We start from the raw sequence: 13,316 nt of genomic DNA on the forward strand, positions 1-13,316 counted from the left end.
TTTGGATTTCTTTTTGAAAAATCATTAAAATAGAATTAACTTCAACATGACTCAACCAAACATGGCTGTGGCTTATATAAAGGGCAATATAATTAAGTAAATTAGAACCACAGGTATAAAATAAAACTTTTGAAAAGATTTTCTTTATTTAAAAGCCATATTTTGCCATTATAAGGACATTTGTAGCAGCAGTGGGTGTTCAAAAATGAACTTAACTGTCAGCCAGTAATAAATTAGGCCTGGTTCCGCTTTCCCGGGTGATCGTTTAATTTTCAGAGCTTAACAATTTGATAAAAATAATTAAGTGATATACGGTGTCAGGGGACTTGCTCCCTGACAATCCCTAATGGGGAATTGCTCCCAGGCATTGCCTTAACTGAAAATTGGTATTGAATAATAGAAAATAAATTTAATTTGGATTTAGTTATAAAGAAAACATAATTATTGATAAAATAAAATAATATATATTAAGGATAAAACATAGTAGCTGGAATCTGGAGAAATGGGTAAGCCAAAATATATATATAATACTGTTAGTATGTTAAAATTAATTGTTGTAGAATGGGGACACATATAAAGGAAAATATAGTTGTAAACTATTTTAAACTATTAGGAAAATAAATAGTTGTAAACTATTTTTGTTTCTCTTTTAACCGCAATCCTGACCATCTTCTTTTATATAAAATTAATTTTGATTTATGGGTCCTATTGCTGCGATGAGATGTTGATAATGATTAATGAACTATGATGTAAGATGCTTACTTGAGATGAGCGGCAGGAATACAAGATGGACATATGTCACCTGTTCGGCTTGTTGAGATGGGCCGGCCTCCGTGCTGGGTGCCCCCATTGCCACACTCGTCCTGGTTACATAGACATCCTTTGCCTAGCGCTGGTAACAGAGTGGGATCGGTTCTTGGTGGCATCCGCAGGTTTTAACTTTCAAGGGATTATCCCTACCAGGGCTGGTTGCCCTTGTTTTCCTAGATGGCACCATTTGTTATTTAAACATATGTGTCCCCATTTAAACTTAAAATCTTTTAGGTTCAGTCTCTTGCCTGAACAACATTAAATCTAAATTTTGTTAATGTTGGTTAAAAGAGAAGACATTCAGTTTTCCAATAGTTGTACTAATGTAGGAATTGGATAAAATGGAGAGAAGTTATGAACGATTATATGAACAATTGCCACCAGAATAAAAAAAATCCACCAAATAAATCAATGTGAAAATTGTCTAATTTTCAATTTCTTTGAAAAATGGTATTTGAGGGTTTGAGATGACTCCAAAAACGAATATGATTTCCTTTTTCCTTAAAAAAATGTTGTTGACCTACTTTACTGAAATCCTCATTTTTTTTTTTTTACTGTTTAGTAAATAAAAATCATTTAATAGAATCAGTAATATTTTTTCTTATTCTTCAGAACGAGAAAAATCGATTATCATATAATAACAATGAAAAAAATGTATACTTTTTGAGCTATGCGCCAAAAATGCTTAATTTTGGGTAACATTTTTTATTTTTATTAAAAAAATCAGGCCAGACTATATTCTTTCTGTGAAAATCCTGAACATTTAGCAAAGATCCCCATGACAATCGGATGAACGGTACGGTAGTGCAAGAAGTACCAACAAACATATATTAATTTTTATATATTAGATTACAAAATATAAATTAAAAGAATAATTATTAATACCGAGCACAGAAATTTTATGTTTTCTTTTACATTAATTCTATTTTGACAATCGTTAGTATGCTGATATTTCTATCCTTTATATTGTAATATCCCCTTTTATGAGTAAATAGTTATTTTTATATATATAAATGATTTTAGTATGCTTTGTGTTATGTGTCATTTCTATATTGTTTATTTGTAATATTAAACCTACAAGGAAGTTAACCAATTTTCATTGTCTATAATAAATACGTTATTCAAAACAAAGAAGATGGCGGCACGTGTACTTCCAAAAATCCGTTGAATCGCGGCCATGTTGAACAGATTCAAATATTTTTAAAAACTGGAAGATTGTTGATTGACCGTGTGTATAGATGAATGGAATATGGTCCGGGTGCGGTAAAAAAAAAAACTCAAATAGTAGAATTATACTATTTTATTGAGCCAATGTTTCGCCCCACGTTGCAGGGTTTTGTCAGGGCTGTTTTGACGGCAGTCAAAAATAAAGTGCAATTCACAAATTGCCCTGACAAAGCCCTGCAATGTGGGGCGAAACGTTGGCTCAATAAAATAGTATAATTCTACTATTTGAGTTTTTTTTTTTACCGCACCCGGACCATATTCCATTCATTTTTAAAAACTTTATGTAACTTCCCATCATAATTATAGTTACAGTAAATTTAAGAAAAAATTGAAATTAAGAATAAGTAACTTTAGGAATAAGGAATTATAAGAAAAAAACTCAAAACTGTAATGCTACAATCAATGTTGAGAACAAATACCTAAGAAGAGGAAGGAAAAAAACTTGGTTTTTGATCATTTGTTGCTTAGGCACGGAAAGAAAATGATGTTTCCTGGATGCAGGAGGTCCCCATTATCTTTTGTCTACCTCAAAGGTAGACATCTGGAAAAAGAGGACATCGAAGAGTCACCCAAGAAGAATAAGTTACTCTCGTTTTGGATCGCCAGTAAATGAGATGAGTGAAAACTTCTAGAGGACAAATGCTATGTTAACAGTCAGTGTTTGTTTGTTGAAAGATTGTTTACAGTAAGTGTTAGTTTGTTGAGAAAGAAGACAAAGAAAACCATCCATTATTAAAAGAAGATTGTATAAATTGGTTAGTGTTGTAGAAAATAGAATTTTAAGTATATTTGTAAAGGTAGTTAATAAACAAGCTGACAGTTCTGATTGCCTAGAAACCAGCCCTGAGATTGAGAGTCTATAATATTATTATTATTATTATTAAATGGGCAACAGACTATGGAGGTCTAAGTCCTCGCACGATGTATTTCTGACAACCTTTGGGTTGGTAGACTGGCACGTTACCACGCTGCTACCGCTGCCCCTTTATAATATTATATATAATTAAAAATAAAAATTCTCATATTTATTTAATTATTTAATTTTTTTATTTGACCTTGTCATCTTCACAACTATACTTTATATATGAAAATAAGTTAAGAACTATCAATTTTCCTTTTTATTTACTTTAAATAATTTTTGAATATTACAATATATATTTATAGGATCGAGTTGATTTTAAACAACAATGATAGTTTGGATTCAGTGAGCAGATGGTTAGGAGAACTTTCGATTGAAGAATTAGATACCATGGAAATAGAAAGTCTGAAAAAAAATTTAGCAATTATGAGGTTATTACAACTAGTTGATCTGAACAACTCCAAATATACGCAATCTCAGCTCGTAAGTACATTACCTGTGATAAGTAAATTTTTATAATATTTTATCGAGCAAATAAAATCAATTTAATTTTGGGGTGTAAAACTTTACTGGTCCTCAACACCATATTTATATATATAACTTATTTCTTGACTGTTGTAGGTTTATATTTTTTTGGGGTCTTGTTGATCTATCAATAATAAAACTTTATTGTTTTAGCAATCCATTGTAGTACATGGTTACTCGATAGAATGACTTTTTTTAAAAATTATATATCAAGTGTGTTTCTGCTTCAGGGTATTATCAGGGAGCATTCCCTGATTGCAATAAAAAATTAAAAATTGAATCAATGGTTATTAATTTTCAAAAAGTGGAAAACTTGAAACTCATAATGTCATTCTTTACTATCATTTTTCTTTATAAAACCACAATAATTTTTATTCTTTTGTAATATTTTCAGGCATCAATTGAGGAAGAGGTTCAGGAACTCATTATGTCCTGCCACGTCTTTAAAATTATCACAAATGCTACCTCTGAAAAAATGACCAAGTTTCAAAGTAAAAGTTTCTATTTAATGAAGAAATGGCTTGAGTACATAATATCAAAATATCAGTCTAGGTACAATTTTACTACGACTACTGCTTCAACGTTATTGGAAGAGTTTAATATGGAAAAAATCAACTGCGACAAGGAATTGTGTAAAATATGTGGAGAAGATATCCTTTTTTTAATGAAACTAATTATTAATGTTTAAATCTATCATTATTGTCTGTACCACTACAACCCATGAAGGGTGAGAGGTGCAGTACTTTGTAAGGACTGTTACTGTAGCCATGAGTCTACCCTGTGGGTTTATGAGGTCCACCCAGCATCAAAGTGGGGAAAAATTAGGCAGTCGAACCTGATTCTGGCCAAATCACCTCCTTTAAAATTGTATACCCCCCAGCCAAAGGTTAAATAATGAATTAGTTATTAAAGATTTTTAAATTTTACCAATATACAATATACTTGATAATGATAATTAAACTTTAATCCATATTAATTTTAATATCATGAGATTGTTTATTAAAATTTTACTATATTTCTTTGCAGGGCTTTATTTTATAACCTTTATCCACTTCTTTATTCCTTTTTTACTTCTGAACAATGCTTAGGTCTCTTCTGCCCATTATCAAATTATTATCATTAATTTGTGGACATATGTCATTTTAAATCGAAAATACCATCCATAAAGACCTAAATGTTCCTTATGTAACCGATCTAGCCCGAACCTGATATCATTCCTTCCATTATGAACTCTCTTACCACCCTAACCCACTAGTTTCTAACCTTGCTTCCTCTTTCATTCCTCAGAGGCACCTGAAAAGAAGATGACCTCATGACCTTATATTGTAAAATGTTTTTAGAGTTCTACTACTGGGTAGTTTCTCTACAAGCTGTATTATATCATTATGATCTTACTTCAAATTTGCTTGTTGTATTTTATATACAGTTGTAAATGTCAAGAAATAAATAAATTAAAAAAATCATTTTTATATATTCCGAAATGAATATAAATCACACTTTTTTTTTTTTTTATTAAAAAGCTAATTTTTTTTATTTTTCATTAGTGTGGTTTTCCAAAAATGTTTTTTCTTTAAAATTGTACTTTTTTCTTTCTGTCCTTCTGCATATCCAAATTTCAGTGCACTGAGCTCTGAATAATACTTCTTTTTTATTACTTTTAAAAGTAATAAAAAGAATTTATATAAAGAATAAAGAAGTGGATAAAGGGTATAAAATAAAATCCTGAAAGAAATATAATAAAGTTTTTACAAATAAAACCCTTTGGAACTTAAGTTGTCGGATTACGATTTTTGTTTTTGTTTTTTTGGTTAGCTCTACACCAAATCTGACTTTGTTGATCTTTGGCCACCAAACCAGCCTTCTTCACGCCTGCCTGTCTTGGGCTACTGCTTTCCAGTTTGCTGCATGCAGCTCTTTCGCATCTTTGTTGATTCTGTCTATCCAACGAGTTTTTGGCCTCCTACGTGGTCCCTTGTCTACTATACTGGCATTCATTGTTGTGTAGAGGTCTCTCCTGATGGATTGCTTCGAGCCACATATCCTGCCCATCTTAACCTCCTTGCCTTCTTATCGTGAGATAGTGATTGACCAGTTTCTGCAAGCAGTTCACTGTTAGTTCTTCTCCTCCATATGTTAAGGCTCTGATCCCAGATCTCTCCTATAATTGTTCTCACGACTTTCCATACAAATCTCTCGATTATTTATATTCTTTAATTTTAAGCATTAATTAATTATTTATACTTAAAGTTTATTAAAATATTTCCTTAGCACACATAAATACAGATTCCAACGTTCACTGGAGCAAACACATCTAAATGCCCTGCAGGCCATGAAGTTCCTCGTTGCTGCTTGAGCCTTGTCCAATGCGGGCCTCTCGCTTACTACAAGTGTTTCAACTGTGATGTTATAGCTCATCCTGGAGCAGGTAATTTATTTTGATTCAGTTTTAGGATGAATTTTGTTTGTTAAAATAAAAAATTAGGATCAATATACATAATTAATATATAAATATATATTTAATACTGGAAAATTAACAAAGTAATTCCTTTAAATTAAAATTATGTTTTTACAGTATCATCTATCTGTAAAGTGTTATGCGAAACATGTCCAAGTAAAAGTATTGTTAGACTGTCATGCAATGTGATGTTTTTTTTCAAAAGTTGGCAACACTGTGGAGTAGTTGGGGTCTCATGTCAAATACCAGACAATAACTATTAAATTTTATAAAAAAGGAGATATAATTCCCTTCTTGAAAGATTATCTTATAAAGGTTATAACCTTTCAGGAAGGGAATTATATCTCCTTATTTATAAAATTTAATAGTTTAACTATTAAAGAAATTTTACTAAGTGACAATAATATGTTGATATTAGCAAAATTAGACTAATAAGGAGTAACATATTGTATTAGATATAGATGTTAATCAGAGACCTGAAGATGAGGTGACAACCTGTAATGTTGTTTTCATTTAATGAAATGAAATACATATGAAACAAGGAAGACTGTTATTCATTCAACATTTCTAATTAGTTAACTGCTTAATTATTTCAAATAAACAAAATTAAAAGTACTTATATATATAAGAAGATGGTCAGGGTTGCGGTCAAAAAAGAACAAATAGTTTTTAACTATTTAATGTCCAAAGTTTTGCCCCACTTTGCAGGGCTTCATCAGGGCTAAAAAGATACAAAAAACAACTAAGAACATTATATCAATAAGGTAAATTAAGGTAGCATACATGTTATGTAAAAATTAAGTGATAAGAAAATTATATATAAATAAAAGGAAGGAAGACATAAAATAGTATTAATATAAAATAAACTTGATTAAACAATGAATAGAATAAAAAATTACATAACAATGGTATGAATAAAAATTTAAAAAATACGTAAAATAAACAGTTAAAAATGTACAGGAGACGTATATAAAACAAAAACATGTCAATACACCTGCTTTAAATATGTAAATTCAGTTTTGTACGACTTTTCATTTTTGAGTTGGGTATCTACACACAGACCATTTTGTGAGGCTTGGTTATTTGAATTCATAATTTCTGTTGAAAACCAGAACTCAGAATTTTGCGGGTTCACAATACTTTCCCTTACTATATATATTTCATAAATAGCTAAATGAAAGTAAAAAATTTAATATAAATTGGTTTTTATTTGAAAAACAGTTAAATAAATCAATAGAAACAGTTTAATAATTCAGTTTAGGTATACCGTTTGATATTAGCTTGTATAATGATTTAGTAATTTATAGATTATTATTGGTTTTTAGTTTATAAATTATTAGCTTATATAAATGATTTTTAATTCACCATACTAGAAAAACGGTCTTAACTGCCAATCCATTACAAAACGACTGATCTACATGACTATCATAAGGCCTATATGGACATACAGAGTTGAGCTTTGGGGCTCCACTATACCATCAAATTCCTCCCGAATCCAATCCTTACAATCCAAAATCCTTAATGCTCCTTACTTTGTGACAAATGGAGTCATCCATCAGGACCTTAATTTCTCATATGTTACCAATTTGGCCAGAACCAGATACCAATCCTTCCATGATAAACTTCCCAACCACCCAAATCCACTTGTTTCTAACCTGGCTTCTTCTTCATTACCTAATAATCTTGCTAGGCGTCTGAAAAGAAAATGGCCTCAAGATCTTCTCCTCTAGAGATGTTATTAGAGTTCTATCAATGGGTAGATTCTCCACATGTTTATATCGTTTCACTATGTCACCTACAGAAAATTTACTTGTATATATTTTTATACAGTTGTAAATAACAATAAATAAATTATTAAAAAAAAATCACCATTTAGGTATACTGTTTTGTTATTAGCTTATATAATAATCAAATAGAGTGTTGATTTTTTTATTATTATTTAATTATTAGTGCAATGATTGTTAAATTATGAACTATAAAGGCTAACTCTATTTATACAGGGGTTGCCCCATAAACAAATAAATAAATTATTATTTGGAAAAAATGTTTCTTAACTTCATAAACAAAGTTACCCTGAGAGAGGAATAAAGTTGTAATGGTAAAAAAATATTTTTTGTTTAAGTTCTATCTTCATGGACACTAATGTAATTAGGGAACACGGTTAATTAAGGATCTATGGCTTAAGTATATAATTATTTTAACTAAACTAAATAATAATCATCAAATTAAGCATAAAACATACTTGATTTCCTTATATGAGGATTTAGTTATTTCAAAAACGTTTTTTGATGCATTAAGTACTACTTTACTAGGATTATCCTGTATTATTTAAGTTAGATGTTAGTCATATTATGTGCATTGTTTAAGTTTTTTTTTTTTTTTTTTTACTGCTGCAATTATATCTACAACATTGTACTGTTACTGCTTAATTTTGAAATGCAAAAACTTTTTAACTACACTTAAAATTTAAACTATCGAGGTGTATATTGCCACTATTTATAACTGAAGATATGATTATACAAAGGTGTATAAATATGCTTACTAGTAAACTTTTTTAAAAATTAGAGGATTAAGTTGGGTCATAAAATAATTTTAAAAAAATTGATCAATATTGCTATAATACTTCCCTCGTTTATAATACTACTATTAAGGTTATGAATGATCATATAATTTTATTCCTCTTAATCTGCCAGTTTATCTTATCCAGGCTAATCCATTAAACTCAAGTGTTTGTTTGAACATTTTTATTTTTGAAATTACTCATCAATTTGAAAAATTCTGTTTGTCTTAAAAATAAGTGTTTATTGTGGAAGCTTTGAGTATCAAGTTATTATGCTACAACCTATAGGAATGAAGTAATAATCATAAACATCAATCCATCCGGAAAATGATAATATAACTTAAGTGCCCATAAAAGCGAGTTTATTACTTTAACTTTGTCTGGTTAACTGAAGGAAATATTAAAATAAAATTCAATGTAATTATTATGATAAAAAGTTTAGGAATATAACAGATAATATAGGTATATAAGTAGTATTACAGAAAATGTATAGTGTAATATTATAAGAATATTCAAACCAGAGATGGAGAAAAATTTGCTATAGTTGAAACTAATAGCTAAGATTGCCATGGATACGGCTTATTCATGAATGAACCATTCATAAATAAATATCGTATCCATGGTTGATTATGTTGATCACATCTAATTACTGTTATTTATATTACTTACTTCTCTTAGCCTATATAACTTTATATTTACCTCTTTAATTTTGTTATTCAACTTATTTATTTGATTGATCACATATATGTTTTTCTTTATATTTTTTATATTATTTTAATTTTAAATAATTTCAAAATTTTTACATGTATTTATTTAGTTGATTTTCATATCTATATTAAGGCTATTCATTCATTATGTTGTGTTAAATGTAATTTTTTTTACCATGTTAACTATTATTAGAATAGGATTGTGAGCAGTCCTATTTAAAGTCATGTTAAATGCGTAAGAGCTCCTAGCGGATTTTTCGAGCAACTTGTTTTATAACCTTTCCTTCCAAACCTTCATGTTACTGTTTACTTCTAAGTTTTGATTAAAATAATTTATTACAAAATGCCTAAATTGAAGGAAAAGTAGAAGTTGTGTGAAAGTTTGGTTACTGAGTGCCTTGTTGATCTTCTAACCTGTGAGGAAGAGAATCAAGAAGTGCTAATTGACAACGGTCATTATACTATTAACATTGTCATCCATTGCTTTATTCGATTTAAAAATATCCAAAACAATACTAATACACAATCAAAACAAAAACTCCGAGCAAGTAAGTTAACACAACAACAAACAAAATTGTGACGAGCTCAGCTGGTCTGTTACGTGACGTTATTCTTCATTTAGCAGACATATTAACAGACTCTCAACCATGTTATATGTCATATCGTTTTAACATGGTAAGAGAAGGAAATATTTCTCCATTTAACACACTTTAACATATTAAACTAAAGATCATAAATACCCCTATTATTGTTTTTTTTTTTCCAATCTTCTCTGTAATATTACTATCTTCCCTGAATATAGTTATATATACAGTTTCAATATTCTTATAATGCACTAAGCATTTTCTTTAATACTACTCATATACCTATATTATCTGTTATTTCCTTATGTTTCCTATTATTCTGTACTTATGTTTAGTCATTATGATAGTTATTTTGTTTTTGCTCTTGGCCCAGATCAAGGTCTGAAATTCTGGCTGACATGTTGGCACTAATAAATAAGTTTTTAGTTACTTGTGTTTTTCATTGACCGCACTCCCAATCATCTTCTCATATATAATCCACGATCAACTATCAACTCTCCGTATAAAATATATAATAGATACTGACATGAACAAAGGAATATTATTCAAAATTTACAATACAATAGTTATAGTGCATCTAAGATAAGTTTGCCTTTAGGTGGGAAGGGAACTCCTGCACCCCCATCCTAGCTCCTTCTACCCTCCACAGGATAACAAACCTCTTCAACCAGGAACTTGGTAATGCCCAACCAGCTTGGAATTGGGTAGGTACTTAAAATGCTTCCCCCCTATTCTCGGACTCCTAAGTTAGGATAGAATACAGGAGGTTACTCTTTGCTGTAGATTATCCTTTCTCTTTGACCTAGACTGTTTCTTATTGATTCTTGTTTTACTTTGTAGAAAAATATTTAAGAATGCAGTATCTTCCAAAGTCATTTTTGAAATTTAATAATTATTGTGTTCAGAAAAAAAACCGTCTCCATTTTAAGTTTAAATTTGCTGTGAAGTGCTTAGTGCAACAATTTTCTTAATTTTAATGTTTTAAAATGCAGTATATTTGGCCCTTGAATGGGATTAACTTATAATAAATGCAGTAATTTATGCCTTTTCATAACAGAGGAAACAGAGGATTGGACCATTCTCGGCCTCCGTTTTCATGAATTTAAATACGTTCATAATTAGTGTTTGGTTTGAGAGTATATAGTTTTCCCTCTACTCAGTTTACTTGACATGGTAAACTTATAATATTGTGATATTAAAGAAAAATAATTTTAAAAAAACTGATACCAAGAATTTCTATTTGTAAAGTTGCAGAGGTATGTCAAGGAGAGGAAAGGAAATGTAGTCCAGTCAACCGAGTAGGTCTGCTCCAACAACCACTTCTGACTATATTGAACTGTAAAGTATAAGATTTGGGAGGGAAAACACATACTATCCTAGCTCTGTGGGGGTTAGCGGGAGAAGTTTGCCACTGCGCATGTTCCCCTCCCTTTACTCACAGGCAAACTCATCTTGGATGCACTATACATTAGTTTTTTTTTTGTGCTTAACATAAGATATTTTATCGTCTCTACATACCTCATATATCTCTTTTCTAATTATGTCACAAATATTGAATTTATTATACAAGTTCATTTAAAATTATGGAGTCATTCAATGTTGATACTTCCAGTAAGCACACATAATAAAAGTAAATAAGAATACAAAACTATGAATAAATTCAAATAAAAAATTAAATCTGAACCACTAGGGGTATTCATGATCTATAGTTTAACATGTTAAATGGAGAAATATTTCCTTATTTTACCGTGTTAAGACGATATAACATATAACATGGTTGAGAGTCTCTTAAATGGTGAAATGCGTCCCCCCATGAAGGGTTAGAGGTGAAGTACTTAGTAAAGAACTGCTGTTTCTTGACCAATGGTTGTGCAAGGGAGCGATTTGGACAGAATCATGCTTGAATAAAAATGTAGAAGTAATAAAGTTAAAAACAGATGAATAATAGAACTCAATTGTACATTTATAATTTTTGTTTCTTCTTAATAATGATTTTATAATTTTTTTTTTTAATTACCTTCTTTATTTAGTTTCAGATGAGAATAATTGCTGTATCTACTGTGATAATACTTTTAAGTTTACTGAAATCTTCCAGCTAAAGAGTTAGTTAATTAAAATTTTTGTAAATAATATTGTTTTTGTATAATTTGATAAAGAAATCAAAAAAGTTTCTGAAAAATTTTTGACAAAAAATTAGTTCATTGTTTTTATGAATAAACACACTTTTGTACAATTTGATATTAAAAAAAAAATTTTTTTTTTATTTAAATATATTATAGTCTTCAATATAATGTACTTAAATTAAAAAATAAATTTCTACCAAAGAATAAATCAGTATTTTAATTTTTGTCCTTTACTAGCTTATAATGTTTTGGCTTCTGTTCGACTATTTTTCAATTTGTTGGACAAAATTGCAGTGGTATCTCAGTTTTTAAATATAAAATTATAGTAATCTGTATTTTCCATTAATTTTTTTTTATTATAAACAAAATGCCAAAAATATTATCTTTTTTTTTTTTTCAATTTATAATAAAAATGTAACCAAATTTTCAACAATGCAAACAATAAATAATAAATATAACCTCTTATATTATTATTTTTACCTCGGAAATACAAATTTTACTTCATTACAGATTCTATATTTCCTGTGTCCAATCCATACTATTTTTAAAAAATAATATCTTATAATAAAATAGAACGCTTGTTACGCTTAATACAAAGGAATTGTAACTAATTGAACTATCCTAATCCTTATCGTATTTTCTATTTTCCTGAACCTTCAATGTAAGTTAAAAATATGAGTGCAATTAAATTTATTATTTACTACTTGCGAAAATTTGTAGAGGAATACTCTCTACCTGGAATGTATAGTTCACTATAATTTTATATAATGAAGTTGAACCTTTCCAGGGAGGAATGTTGTGTAGAATATGAACTAGTACCCTTTGTGTTTTTAGTCTCTTAATACATCATACATGATCGAGTAGATATACTGGATGAAGATAATCAGTCCAGTTTTGCTTCCTAGTCTTCACTAAACAAGATACTGGCGAATCAGTTTTCTTAACTTATTTTTTGTTCAGGTTGCAGTTGGAAGCCAATGGTAAGTAAAGGAGTCAAATCATTAAAACTTCAACTTAAGGTTTCTTGAAGCATATCTCTATAGCAGTGGTTCAAGAAGAGTGCCTGATAATACATGTTTTCTAAGAAATTAATGTTAGAAATGTCTCATTATTTACCTTTCCTAATGTTCTATTACGAGAAAATGTTTGGGGAGCGATCAATGGAGTAATAATAAATAATTTTCAACCTAAATTTGAGGCCTTCATCAGGGCTAAAAATAATATAATGAAAAATAACAAGAAATCAAGAAGGCAGCAAGTATTAATATGAAAAGGTAAATATATTACATAATATTGGAATTGTAAGAATTTATACGACATAACAAACATCAAAATTACAAGAAAATGGAAAAAACAAAATTAAGAATCAAAGAACGTCCTGTGTAAATAATGAAAATTTCTGAAATTAATATAATGAGAAATACGTAAAAGAAAAAATTATATAATATAATGACTAAGATCAAAAT

General features: G+C 29.2%; 1 protein-coding gene across 1 annotated transcript in view; it reads left to right on the plus strand.

Moving 5' to 3' along the window:
• The window catches only part of LOC106678410 (T-cell immunomodulatory protein), a 44,547-nt gene extending 32,560 nt beyond the window's left edge, over nucleotides 1–11,987 (plus strand). Inside the window, exons 8-11 of the mRNA XM_067049339.1 lie at nucleotides 3,202–3,379; nucleotides 3,816–4,071; nucleotides 5,703–5,846; nucleotides 11,758–11,987. Coding sequence (XP_066905440.1) covers nucleotides 3,202–3,379; nucleotides 3,816–4,071; nucleotides 5,703–5,846; nucleotides 11,758–11,834 — 655 coding nt within the window. The 3' untranslated portion in view covers nucleotides 11,835–11,987. The remainder of the gene's footprint in view (nucleotides 1–3,201; nucleotides 3,380–3,815; nucleotides 4,072–5,702; nucleotides 5,847–11,757) is intronic.
• The last annotated feature ends 1,329 nt before the right edge of the window (nucleotides 11,988–13,316 follow it).

The sequence above is a fragment of the Halyomorpha halys genome, unplaced genomic scaffold (genome assembly GCF_000696795.3).
Source record: "Halyomorpha halys isolate HHAL.00 unplaced genomic scaffold, Hhal_1.1 Scaffold141.1, whole genome shotgun sequence".
Lineage (NCBI taxonomy): Eukaryota > Metazoa > Arthropoda > Insecta > Hemiptera > Pentatomidae > Halyomorpha > Halyomorpha halys.